Genomic DNA, 13,488 nt, shown 5'->3' on the forward strand with positions numbered 1-13,488 from the left:
TCAGGCAGGTCAGGCGGGGTCAGGCAGGTCAGGCGGGGTCAGGCGGGGTCAGGCGGGGTCAGGCAGGTCAGGCGGGGTCAGGCGGGGTCAGGCGGGGTCAGGCGGGGTCAGGCAGGTCAGGCGGGGTCAGGCAGGTCAGGCGGGGTCAGGCGGGGTCAGGCGGGGTCAGGCAGGTCAGGCAGGTCAGGCGGGGTCAGGCAGGTCAGGCGGGGTCAGGCAGGTCAGGCAGGTCAGGCAGGTCAGGCGGGGTCAGGCGGGGTCAGGCAGGTCAGGCAGGTCAGGCAGGTCAGGCGGGGTCAGGCAGGTCAGGCGGGGTCAGGCAGGTCAGGCAGGTCAGGCAGGTCAGGCAGGTCAGGCGGGGTCAGGCGGGGTCAGGCAGGGAGCGGGCAGGTCAGGCGGGGTCAGGCGGGGTCAGGCAGGTCAGGCGGGGTCAGGCAGGTCAGGCGGGGTCAGGCAGGTCAGGCGGGGTCAGGCGGGGTCAGGCAGGTCAGGCGGGGTCAGGCGGGGTCAGGCAGGTCAGGCAGGTCAGGCGGGGTCAGGCGGGGTCAGGCAGGTCAGGCGGGGTCAGGCGGGGTCAGGCGGGGTCAGGCGGGGTCAGGCAGGGAGCGGGCAGGGGGGGCTCAGGATGGGCGAGGGCTCCCCAGCCTGCGCGCGGGATGGGCCGGGAGCGGGCAGGGAGCCGGGATGGGCCAGGCCGGGAGCTGGGAAAGGCGGGCGGCAGGGTGCAGGCAGCGGGCGCACAGGCCTGCGCAGGCAGCAGGAGCAGGCAGGGTGCAGGGCATGGGCAGGGTGCAGGGAGGGTGCAGGGAGGGTGCAGGGTGCAGGGTGCAGGCAGGGTGCAGGCAGGGTGCAGGGTGCAGGCAGGGTGCAGGGTGCAGGGTGCAGGGCGCAGGGTGCAGGGCGCAGGCAAGGCGCAGGCAGGGTGCAGAGTGCAGTCAGGGCGCAGGGTGCAGGCAGGGCGCAGGGTGCAGGCAGGGCGCAGGGTGCAGGCAGGGCGCAGGCAGGGCGCAGGCAGGGTGCAGGTAGGGTGCAGGGTGCAGGGCGCAGGGTGCAGGCAGGGTGCAGGCAGGGTGCAGGGTGCAGGCAGGGTGCAGGGTGCAGAGTGCAGTCAGGGCGCAGGGTGCAGGCAGGGTGCAGGGTGCAGGCAGGGCGCAGGGTGCAGGGTGCAGGGTGCAGGGTGCAGGGTGCAGGGTGCAGGCAGGGTGCAGGGTGCAGGCAGGGCGCAGGGTGCAGGGTGCAGGCAGGGCGCAGGCAGGGCGCAGGGCACAGGGTGCAGGGCGCAGGGTGCAGGCAGGGCGCAGGCAGGGCGCAGGCAGGGTGCAGGGTGCAGGGTGCAGGGTGCAGGGTGCAGGGTGCAGGCAGGGCGCAGGCAGGGTGCAGGCAGGGTGCAGGCAGGGCGCAGGCAGGGTGCAGGGTGCAGGCAGGGTGCAGGGCGCAGGCAGGGCGCAGGGTGCAGGGTGCAGGCAGGGCGCAGGCAGGGCGCAGGCAGGGTGCAGGGTGCAGGGCGCAGGCAGGGTGCAGGGCGCAGGCAGGGTGCAGGCAGGGCGCAGGGCACAGGGTGCAGGGCGCAGGGTGCAGGGTGCAGGCAGGGCGCAGGCAGGGCGCAGGCAGGGTGCAGGGTGCAGGGTGCAGGGTGCAGGGTGCAGGGTGCAGGGTGCAGGCAGGGTGCAGGGTGCAGGCAGGGCGCAGGGTGCAGGGTGCAGGCAGGGCGCAGGCAGGGCGCAGGGCACAGGGTGCAGGGCGCAGGGTGCAGGGTGCAGGCAGGGCGCAGGCAGGGCGCAGGCAGGGTGCAGGGTGCAGGGTGCAGGCAGGGTGCAGGGTGCAGGGTGCAGGCAGGGCGCAGGCAGGGTGCAGGCAGGGTGCAGGCAGGGCGCAGGCAGGGTGCAGGGTGCAGGCAGGGTGCAGGGTGCAGGCAGGGTGCAGGGCGCAGGCAGGGCGCAGGGTGCAGGGTGCAGGCAGGGCGCAGGCAGGGCGCAGGGCACAGGGTGCAGGGCGCAGGGTGCAGGGTGCAGGCAGGGCACAGGCAGGGTGCAGGGTGCAGGCAGGGCGCAGGCAGGGTGCAGGGTGCAGGGCGCAGGCAGGGCGCAGGGCGCAGGCAGGGTGCAGGCAGGGCGCAGGGCACAGGGTGCAGGGCGCAGGGTGCAGGGTGCAGGCAGGGCGCAGGCAGGGCGCAGGGCACAGGGTGCAGGGCGCAGGGCATGCGCAGGGCGCAGGCAGCCCCCCCGGCTCACCCGAGCACCCCGAGGTGTTGCAGGCGCGGCTCTGCCCGTCCAGGCCGGCGCAGCCGGGGGAGCCCTGCCGGTGCCGGTGCCGGTGCTGCCAGGGGGCCCGGCAGGAGCAGGGGCTCCAGGGGCTCCAGGGGCTCCAGGGGCAGGCAGCTGCGGGCAGGAGGGGACGGCGGTGGCGGCGGGCAGGGACCCCCACCGCGCCCCCCGCCCCGGCACCCTACCTGGGCAGGGGCGCAGGTAACACGCCCGCACCTCCCGGTTGGTGCCGGTGCCGTGGCCGGTGCCATGGTCGATGCCGGTGCCGGTGCCGTGGCCGGTGCCATGGTCAATGCCGGTGCCGGTGCCGTGGTCAGTGCCAGTGCTGGTGCCGTGGCCAGTGCCGGTGCCGGTGCCGTGGCCGGTGCCGTGGTCAGTGCTGTGGCCGGTGCCGTTGCCGGTGCCGTGGTCAGTGCTGTGGCCGGTGCCGTTGCCGGTGCCGTGGTCAGTGCTGTGGTTGGTGCCATGGCCGGTGCCATGGCCGGTGCCATGGTCGGTGCCGTTGCCGGTGCCGTGGCCGGTGCCGTGGCCGGTTCTGTGGCCAGTGCCGTGGTCAGTGCTGTGGTTGGTGCCATGGTCGGTGCCGTTGCCGGTGCCGTGGCCGGTGCCGTGGCCGGTTCTGTGGCCAGTGCCGTGGTCGGTGCCGTGGTCGGTGCCATGGCCAGTGCTGTGGCCGGTGCCGTGGCCGGTTCCATGGCCAGTGCCGTGGTCGGTGCCATGGTTGGTGCCGTGGTCGGTGCCGTGGTCGGTGCCGTGGTCGGTGCCATGGCCGGTGCTGTGGTTGGTGCCGTGGCCGGTGCCGTGGCCGGTGCCGTGGCCGGTTCCATGGCCAGTGCCGTGGTCGGTGCCATGGTTGGTGCCATTGCCGGTGCCGCAGGCAGCGCCGGTGGTCGGGCAGGAGCAGGCAGCTTCCCGGACGGCCAGGCCGGTGCCGCAGGAGCGGGAGCAGGGGCTCCAGGGACCCCAGGCGCAGCCCCCCAAACCTGGGCCTGGGGGGCAACGGGCAGGTTACGGGGGTCGCGGCGCCCCAAAGCCACCGCCGCGGTCCCACCGGGACCCTGGTCCTGCGCCGGGGCCTCCCACCAGGTTCGGGGGTCCCCGGAGGGGGGGGGGGTTGCACGGCGCCGGCGCCCACCGGTGACGCCCGTGCCCCCCGTCCCCGGCGCTGGGTGGGCACCGCCGCGGCGGGGGGCACTCACCGGCGCAGGGGACGTCGCGGCACTGGGTGCCCTCGGGGGTGCAGGTGCTGTTGGGGGGGGGGGACGGGGGGACACGGGGTGGGTGGGGGGGGCGGGGGGCTGCGGCCGAGCCCCCCCGGCCCCCCGGCACTGACCATCGCCGGCACGGGCCCTGCTGCCAGCTCTCGCCCAGGCCGCCCTCGCCGCCGGCCCGCGGGCACAGGGACGGGCAGGGCCCTGCCGCGCAGCCCCGGCTCTGCTCCTGCACCCCCCGGCACGCGCCGGCCCCCGCGGGGCTCCTGGGGGGGACACGGGGGTCACCCGGCGACGGGGGGCTGCGGCAGCGGGGTCACAGCGGCGCCCGCACCGCAGCCCGGCCCCCGGTGCCGCGTGTGTGTCCCCGGTGCCACGTGTGTGTGTCCCCGGTGCCACGTGTGTCCCCCCGGTGCCACATGTGTCCCCCCGGTGCTGTGTGTCCCCAGTGCCACGTGTGTCCCCCCAGTGCCGCGTGTGTGTCCCGGGTGCCGCGTGTGTCCCCCCGGTGCCACGTGTGTGTGTCCCCGGTGCCACGTGTGTGTGTGTCCCTGGTGCCACGTGTGTGTCCCGGGTGCCGCATGTGTGTGTCCCCGGGTGCCGCGTGTGTCCCCCCGGTGTCGCGTGTGTGTGTCCCCGATGCCACGTGTGTCCCCCCGGTGCCACATGTGTCCCCCCCGGTGCTGTGTGTCCCCGGTGCTGTGTGTCCCCCCAGTGCCGCGTGTGTGTCCCGGGTGCCACGTGTGTGTGTCCCCGATGCCACATGTGTCCCCCCGGTGCCGCGTGTGTGTCCCCCCAGTGCCACGTGTGTGTCCCCGGTGCCACGTGTGTGTGTGTCCCCGGTGCTGTGTGTCCCCGGTGCCACGTGTGTCCCCCCGGTGCCACATGTGTGTGTCCCCGGTGCCACGTGTGTCCCCCCGGTGCCGCGTGTGTGTGTCCCCGGTGCCATGTGTGTCCCCGGTGCCGCGTGTGTGTCCCCGGTGCCACGTGTGTGTGTCCCCAGTGCCGCGTGTGTGTGTCCCCAGGTGCCATGTGTGTCCCCCCGGTGCCACGTGTGTGTGTGTCCCCGGTGCTGTGTGTCCCCGGTGCCGCGTGTGTGTGTCCCCGGTGCCACGTGTGTGTTTGTCCCTGGTGCCACATGTGTCCCCCCGGTGCCGCGTGTGTGTCCCCCCAGTGCCACGTGTGTGTCCCCGGTGCCACGTGTGTGTGTGTCCCCGGTGCTGTGTGTCCCCGGTGCCACGTGTGTCCCCCTGGTGCCACATGTGTGTGTCCCCCCGGTGCCGCATGTGTGTGTACCTGGTGCCACGTGTGTCCCCCTAGTGCCACGTGTGTGTGTCCCCAGTGCCACGTGTGTCCCCCTGGTGCCGCGTGTGTGTCCCCCCGGTGCCACGTGTGTCCCCCCGGTGCCACGTGTGTCTCTCCTGGGTGCCACGTGTGTCCCCTGTGGTGCCACGTGTGTGTCCCCTGTGGTGCCACGTGTGTCCCCTGGGTGTTATGTGTCCCCTGGGTGCCACGTGTGTGTCCCCTGTGGTGCCACGTGTGTGTCCCGGGTGCCACATGTGTCCCCCAGGTGCCGCGTGTGTGTCCCCAGGTGCCACGTGTGTCCCCCGGGTGCCATGTCCCCCCCAGGTTCCCTGTGTCCCCCCCAGGTGCCCCGTGTCCCCCAGGTTCCCTGTGTCCCCCCCAGGTGCCACGTGTGTCCCCCGGGTTCCCTGTGTCCCCCCCCAGTTCCCCGTGCCCCCCCCGGTGCCCCATGTCCCCCCCCTGTGCCCCATCCCCCCCAGTGCCCCATGTCCCCCCAGTTCCCCGTGCCCCCCAGTTCCCCATATCCCCCCCCAGTGCCCCATGTCCCCCCAGTTCCCCATATCCCCCCCCAGTTCCCCGTGCCCCCCAGTTCCCCGTGCCCCCCAGTTCCCCATATCCCCCCCAGTTCCCCGTGCCCCCCGGTTCCCCGTGCCCCCCCAGTGCCCCATATCCCCCCCCAGTTCCCCGTGCCCCCCAGTTCCCCATATCCCCCCCCAGTTCCCCGTGCCCCCCAGTGCCCCATATCCCCCCCCAGTTCCCCGTGCCCCCCAGTGCCCCATATCCCCCCCGGTGCCCCATGTCCCCCCAGTTCCCCGTGCCCCCCAGTTCCCCGTGCCCCCCCAGTGCCCCATATCCCCCCCAGTGCCCCATATCCCCCCCCGGTGCCCCATGTCCCCCCAGTTCCCCGTGCCCCCCAGTTCCCCGTGCCCCCCAGTTCCCCGTGCCCCCCCAGTGCCCCATATCCCCCCCAGTTCCCCATATCCCCCCCCAGTTCCCCATGCCCCCCAGTTCCCCATATCCCCCCCAGTTCCCCATATCCCCCCCAGTTCCCCATATCCCCCCCCAGTTCCCCGTGCCCCCCAGTTCCCCATATCCCCCCCAGTTCCCCATGCCCCCCAGTTCCCCATATCCCCCCCAGTTCCCCATGCCCCCCGGTGCCCCATATCCCCCCCAGTTCCCCGTGCCCCCCGATTCCCCATGCCCCCCAGTTCCCCATATCCCCCCCAGTTCCCCATGCCCCCCGGTGCCCCATATCCCCCCCCATTTCCCTGTGCCCCCCGGTTCCCCGTGCCCCCCCAGTTCGCCGTGCCCCCCAGTTCCCCATGCCCCCCGGTTCCCTGTGCCCCCCGGTTCCCCATATCCCCCCGGTGCCCCATATCCCCCCCCATTTCCCCGTGCCCCCCATTTCCCCGTGCCCCCCAGTTCCCCGTGCCCCCCAGTTCCCTGTGCCCCCCAGTTCCCCATATCCCCCCCGGTTCCCCATGCCCCCCAGCTGCCCCCCGTCTCCCCCCGTCCCCCGCCGTGGTGCCACCTGAAGCGGGCCTGCCGCCCCATATCCCCCCCCAGTTCCCCGTGCCCCCCCCGGTGCCCCATATCCCCCCCCAGTGCCCCATATCCCCCCCCATTTCCCCGTGCCCCCCAGTTCCCCATGCCCCCCGATTCCCCATGCCCCTCCAGTTCCCCATATCCCCCCCCGGTTCCCTGTGCCCCCCATTTCCCCGTGCCCCCCGGTTCCCCGTGCCCCCCGGTGCCCCATATCCCCCCCCGGTTCCCCGTGCCCCCCGCCGCGGTGCCACCTGAAGCGGGCCTGCCGCCCGTGCCCGCAGGTGACACTGCAGGGCGCCCAGCGGCTCCAGCGGCTCCAGGCGCAGGGGGGTGGGGGGCAGCCCCCCGGGGCGCAGCGCAGCCGCCCCCCCAGGCAGGTGCAGTTCTGGCAGCCGTGGCGCTGGCGGCCCCCCGGCACCCAGCTGCGCCCCGACGCGTCCACGCACTCGCAGCGCTCGGGGGGCACGCAGGCCCCGTCCTGCTCCAGGGTGCCTGCGGGGAGCGCGACGGGGGGCTCGGGGACGGGGCGGGGGGCAGGGACCCCCCCCGGGGCGCGGGCACGCATGTGCGTGTGCGTGTGCGTGCGCCGTGCCCGGCGCAGCCTGCTGCGCGGGCAGATCTGCGGCCTTGGCGGTGCATTCCCGGCCCTGCACGTGTGCACTGCACGTGTGCGCACTGCATGTCTGCGCACTGCACGTCTGCAAACTGCACGTCTGCGCACTGCACGTGCATGCACTGCATGTGTGCACTGCATGTGTGCACTGCACGTGTGCGCACTGCACGTGTGTGCACTGCGTGTGTGTACTGCACGTGTGCGCACTGCATGTCTGCGCACTGCACGTCTGCGAACTGCACGTCTGCGCACTGCACATGCATGCACTGCATGTGTGCACTGCATGTGTGCACTGCACGTCTGCGAACTGCACGTGTGTGCACTGCATGTCTGTGCACTGCATGTGTGTACTGCACGTGTGCGCACTGCATGTCTGCGCACTGCACGTCTGTGCACTGCATGTCTGTGCACTGCATGTGTGTACTGCACGTCTGTGCACTGCACGTCTGTGCACTGCACGTGCATGCACTGCATGTGTGCACTGCACGTCTGTGCACTGCACGTCTGTGCACTGCACGTGCATGCACTGCATGTGTGCACTGCATGTGTGCACTGCACGTGTGCGCACTGCACGTGTGTGCACTGCGTGTGTGCACTGCATGTCTGCGCACTGCACATGTGTGCACTGCATGTCTGTGCACTGCATGTCTGCGCACTGCACATGTGCGCACTGCATGTCTGCGCACTGCACGTCTGCGCACTGCACGTCTGTGCACTGCACGTGCATGCACTGCATGTGTGCACTGCATGTGTGCACTGCACGTGTGCGCACTGCACGTGTGTGCACTGCGTGTGTGTACTGCACGTGTGCGCACTGCATGTCTGCGCACTGCACGTCTGTGCACTGCATGTCTGTGCACTGCATGTGTGTACTGCACGTGTGCGCACTGCACGTGTGTGCACTGCATGCCTGTGCACTGCATGTCTGTGCACTGCACGTATGTACTGCACATGTGTGCACTGCACATGTGTGCGCTGCATGTGTGTACTGCACGTGTGCGCACTGCATGTCTGTGCACTGCATGTCTGTGCACTGCATGTGCAGTTCTGCGGTTGCAGCGCATTCCCGGCACTGCATGCATTTGCAGCTCACAGGCAGCTCTGCGGCCTTGGCGGTGCATTCCCGGCCCTGCACGTGTGCACTGCACGTGTGTGCACTGCGTGTGTGTACTGCACGTGTGTGCACTGCATGTGTGTGCACTGCACTGCATGTCTGTACACTGCATGTGTGTGCACTGCACGTATGTACTGCACATGTGTGCACTGCACTGCACGTGTGTGCACTGCATGTGTGTACTGCACATGTGTGTACTGCACGTGTGCGCACTGCATGTCTGTGCACTGCATGTCTGTGCACTGCACGTATGTACTGCACATGTGTGCACTGCACGTGTGCGCACTGCATGTCTGCGCACTGCACGTCTGTGCACTGCATGTCTGTGCACTGCATGTGCAGTTCTGCAGTTGCAGCGCATTCCCGGCACTGCATGCGTTTGCAGCTCACAGGCAGCTCTGCAGCCTTGGCGGTGCATTCCCGGCCCTGCACGTGTGCACTGCACGTGTGTGCACTGCATGTGTGTACTGCACGTGTGCGCACTGCACGTGTGTGCACTGCATGTCTGCGCACTGCACGTCTGTGCACTGCATGTCTGTGCACTGCATGTCTGTGCACTGCATGTGCAGTTCTGCAGTTGCAGCGCATTCCCGGCACTGCATGCATTTGCAGCTCACAGGCAGCTCTGCAGCCTTGGCGGTGCATTCCCGGCCCTGCATGTGCAGCTCTGCACTGCACGTGTGTGCACTGCATGTGCAGCTCTGTGTTTGCAGCGCATTCCCGGCACTGCATGCATTTGCAGCGCACAGGCAGCTCTGCAGCCTTGGCGGTGCATTCCCGGCCCTGCACGTGTGTGCACTGCATGTGTGCGCACTGCATGTGCAGCTCTGCGTTTGCAGTGCATTCCCGGCCCTGCATGCATTTGCAGCACACAGGCAGCTCTGCCCCCGCTTGCAGCTCGTTCCCAGCGCTGCACGCGCCTGCAGTGCGCGCACGCCGCTCCCTGCCTGTGCGCAGCGCGGGGGCAGCTCTGCCTGCAAGCACTGGCAGCGCATCCCCGCCTGCGCGTGCAGTGCATGCACCGCCTGCGCGCGTCGTGTTTGCAGTGCAGGCAGGGCTCTGCCTGCAAGCGCCGTGTCTGCAGTGCATGCGTGGCTCTGCCTGTGCACGCCATGTTTGCAGTGCATGCACGGCTCTGCCTGCGTGCGCTGTGTTTGCAATGCATGCGTGGCTCTGCCTGCATGCGTCGTGTTCCGTGTTCGCAGTGCAGGCAGGGCTCTGCCCTGCGCACGTCACGTTCGCAGTGCATGCACGGCTCTGCCTGCATGCGTCGTGCTTGCAGTGCATGCGTGGCTCTGCCCGCACATGTTGTGTTTGCAGCACACGCACAGCTCTGCCTGTGCCACGCCATGTTCGCAATGCATGCACGGCTCTGCCTGCATGCGTCACGTTTGCAGTGCATGCGTGGTTCTGCCCGCACGCATTGCGTTTGCAGTGCATGCATGGCTCTGCCTGCACGCGTGGCTCTGCCTGCACACGTCGCGTTCACAGTGCATGCGTGGCTCTGCCTGCATGCATCATGTTCCCAGTGCATGCATGGCTCTGCCCGCACGCGTCGCGTTCGCATTGCATGCGTGGCTCTGCCTGCACATGTTGTGTTTGCAGCACATGCACGGCTCTGCCTGCATGCATCACGTTCGCAGTGCACGCGTGGCTCTGCCCACACGCGTTGTGTTCGCAGTGCATGCGTGGCTCTGCCTGCATGTGTGGCTCTGCCTGCATGCGTGGCTCTGCCTGCACGTGTCGTGTTTGCAGGGCACGCGTGGCTCTGCCCGCATGCGTCGCGTTTGCAGTGCACGTGTGGCTCTGCCTGCACGCATCGTGTTTGCAGTGCATGCGTGGCTCTGCCTGCACATGTTGTGTTTGCAGCACATGCACAGCTCTGCCTGCATGCATCACGTTCGCAGTGCACGCGTGGCTCTGCCCGCACGCGTCGTGTTTGCAGCACATGTGTGGCTCTGCCTGTGCATGCCACGTTTGCAGTGCACGCGTGGCTCTGCCTGCATGCATCACGTTCGCAGTGCATGCGTGGCTCTGCCTGTGCATGCCACGTTCGCAGTGCACGTGTGGCTCTGCCTGCATGCATCACGTTCGCAGTGCACGCGTGGCTCTGCCTGCATGCATCACGTTCGCAGTGCACGCGTGGCCCTGCCTGCATGCATCGTGTTTGCAGTGCACGCGTGGCTCTGCCTGCATGCATCACGTTCGCAGTGCACGCGTGGCTCTGCCTGCATGCATCACGTTCGCAGTGCACGCGTGGCCCTGCCTGCATGCATCGTGTTTGCAGCACATGCACGGCTCTGCCTGCATGCATCACGTTCGCAGTGCACGCGTGGCCCTGCCCGCGCCGCCGCATCTCCCCCCCGCGCGCCCCGTCCCCCCCCGCGCCCCATCGCCGGGGGGATGCGGGGGTCCGGGCTCACCGGGGGCGCAGCGGCAGCCGCGCTGGCAGGGCTCCTGCAGCCCGCAGGCCAGGCCCTCCTGCAGGTCCCGGCAGCGCCGCGGGCACCGGTTGGCGCAGGCCACCAGCACCGTGCCGGGCGGGCAGCCCTCGCCTGCCAACCGCACCGTCAGCCGCGGACCCCCAAACCCTGCGGCCCCGGGACCCCCTGCAGCCCCCCCAGATCCCCCCCGCAGCCCCGAGCCCCACTGCAGCCCCCCAGATCCCCCTGCAGCCCCCCAGATCCCCCCCGCAGCCCCCGAGCCCCACTGCAGCCCCCCTGCAGCCCCCCGAGCCCCTGCGGCCCCCCAGGATCCCCCCCGCAGCCCCCCAGATCCCCCCAGATCCCTCCCACAGCCCCCCAGACCCCCCTCCAGCCCCCCAGATCTCCCCCACAGCCCCCCAAGCCCCCCTGCAGCCCCCCAGAACACCCCTGCAGCCCCTGAGCCCCCTGCAGCCCCTCAGATCTCCCCACAGCCCCCAAGCCCCCCTGCAGCCCCCCAGATCTCCCCTCCAGCCCCCCAGATCTCCCCCACAGCCCCCTGCAGCCCCCCTGCAGCCCCCCAGAACCCCCCTCCAGCCCCCCAGATCTCCCCACAGCCCCCCAAGCCCCCCTGCAGCCCCCCAGATCTCCCCACAGCCCCCCTGCAGCCCCCCTGCAGCCCCCAAGCCCCACTGCAGCCCCCCAGAACCCCCCCAGATCCCTCCCACAGCCCCCCCCGAACCCTGCTGCAGCCCCTGAGCACCCCTGCAGCCCCCCCGAGCCCTCCTGCAGCCCCCCAAGTCCCCCCTCCAGCCCCCCAGAACCCCTCTCCAGCCCCCCCAGCACCCCCCAGATCCCCCTGCAGACCCCCAGCACCCCCCAGATCCCCCCTGCAGACCCCCAGATCCCCCCCGCAGCCCCCCAGGACCCTCCCCCAGCCCCCTGAGCCCCCCCGCAGCCCCCCCAGGACCCTCCCACAGCCCCCTGAGCCCCCCTGCAGACCCCCAGCACCCCCCAGATCCCCCCAGAACCCCCCCGCAGCCCCCCAGGACCCTCCCACAGCCCCCAGATCCCCCCTGCAGCCCCCCAGAACCCCCCCGCAGCCCCCCAGGACCCTCCCCCAGCCCCCTGAGCCCCCCTGCAGACCCCCAGCACCCCCCAGATCCCCCTGCAGCCCCCCAGGACACTCCCACAGCCCCCAGCACCCCCCAGATCCCCCAGAACCCCCCCGAAGCCCCCCAGGACCCTCCCACAGCCCCAGATCCCCCCTGCACCCCCCAGAACCCCCCCGAAGCCCCCCAGGACCCTCCCACAGCCCCCAGATCCCCCCTGCAGCCCCCCAGAACCCCCCCGCAGCCTCCCAGGACCCTCCCCCAGCCCCCTGAGCCCCCCTGCAGACCCCCAGCACCCCCCAGATCCCCCCTGCAGCCCCCCAGGACCCTCCCACAGCCCCCAGCACCCCCCAGATCCCCCCAGAACCCCCCCGAAGCCCCCCAGGACCCTCCCACAGCCCCAGATCCCCCTGCAGACCCCAGGACCCTCCCACAGCCCCCAGATCCCCCCTGCAGCCCCCCAGATCCCCCCCGCAGCCCCCCAGGACCCTCCCCCAGCCCCCTGAGCCCCCCTGCAGCCCCCAGAACCCCCCCGAAGCCCCCCAGGACCCTCCCACAGCCCCCAGCACCCCCCAGATCCCCCCAGAACCCCCCCGAAGCCCCCCAGGACCCTCCCCCAGCCCCCTGAGCCCCCCTGCACCCCCCAGAACCCCCCCGAAGCCCCCCAGGACCCTCCCACAGCCCCCAGCACCCCCCAGATCCCCCCAGAACCCCCCGAAGCCCCCCAGGACCCTCCCACAGCCCCCTGAGCCCCCCTGCAGCCCCCCAGCACCCCCCAGATCCCCCCAGAACCCCCCCGCAGCCCCCCAGGACCCTCCCACAGCCCCTGAGCCCCCCTGCAGACCCCCAGCACCCCCCAGATCCCCCCTGCAGACCCCCAGGACCCTCCCACAGCCCCCAGATCCCCCTGCAGCCCCCCAGATCCCCCCCGCAGCCCCCCAGGACCCTCCCCCAGCCCCCTGAGCCCCCCTGCACCCCCCAGAACCCCCCCCGAAGCCCCCCAGGACCCTCCCACAGCCCCCTGAGCCCCCCTGCAGCCCCCCAGCACCCCCCAGATCCCCCCAGAACCCCCCCGCAGCCCCCCAGGACCCTCCCCCAGCCCCCTGAGCCCCCCTGCACCCCCCAGCTCCCCCTCGAGCCCCCCCGGGCCGTACCGCAGGGCTGGGGGTTGCAGAGGCGCAGGTGGTGCCGCTCGCCGGGGCAGGGCTGCCCCCCGTTTTTTGGGGGGGGCCGGGTGCAGGAGCGGCTGCGGAGGGAGCGACCCCCCCCGCACGTCCGGTCGCAGCGCGACCAGGGGCTCCAGCGCGACCAGGCCCCGTCCACTGCCACGGCCGGGGCGTCAAACGGGGGGCGCGCCCGGACCCCCGCGCTGCCCCCGGGCCCCCAGACCCCCAGCCAGACCCCCCAGCCCCCCATGCTGCCCCCCAGACCCCCAACCAGACCCCCCAGCCCCCCATGCTGCCCCCCAGACCCCCACCAGCCCCCCAACCCACAGCCAGCCCCCCAAGCCCCCATGCTGCCCCCCAGACCCCCAACCAGACCCCCCAGCCCCCCATGCTGCCCCCCAGACCCCCAGCCAGACCCCCAGCCCCCCATGCTGCCCCCCAGACCCCCAACCAGACCCCCCAGCCCCCCATGCTGCCCCCCAGACCCCCAGCAGACCCCCCAGCCCCCCATGCTGCCCCCAGACCCCCCAACCAGACCCCCCAGCCCCCCATGCTGCCCCCCAGACCCCCAACCAGACCCCCCAGCCCCCCATGCTGCCCCCCAGACCCCCAACCAGACCCCCCACACCCCCATGCTGCCCCCCAGACCCCCAGCCAGACCCCCCAGCCCCCCATGCTGCCCCCCAGACCCCCAACCAGACCCCCCAGCCCCCCATGCTGCCCCCCAGACCCCCA

General features: G+C 71.7%; 1 protein-coding gene across 1 annotated transcript in view; it reads right to left on the reverse strand.

Annotated features, from left to right (window-relative positions):
• Positions 1-12,909, reverse strand: part of LOC142596905 (SCO-spondin-like) — a gene marked incomplete at its 5' end in the record, with an annotated part of 26,590 nt that extends 13,681 nt beyond the window's left edge. The window contains 5 exons of the mRNA XM_075727363.1: positions 2,450-3,253; positions 3,464-3,510; positions 6,577-6,817; positions 10,476-10,607; positions 12,742-12,909. Of these exons, the coding sequence (XP_075583478.1) occupies positions 2,450-3,253; positions 3,464-3,510; positions 6,577-6,817; positions 10,476-10,607; positions 12,742-12,909 (1,392 nt within the window). The remainder of the gene's footprint in view (positions 1-2,449; positions 3,254-3,463; positions 3,511-6,576; positions 6,818-10,475; positions 10,608-12,741) is intronic.
• Positions 12,910-13,488: the final 579 nt, after the last annotated feature.

Source organism: Pelecanus crispus, unplaced genomic scaffold, assembly GCF_030463565.1.
Source record: "Pelecanus crispus isolate bPelCri1 unplaced genomic scaffold, bPelCri1.pri SCAFFOLD_200, whole genome shotgun sequence".
NCBI classification, from domain to species: Eukaryota; Metazoa; Chordata; class Aves; order Pelecaniformes; family Pelecanidae; genus Pelecanus; species Pelecanus crispus.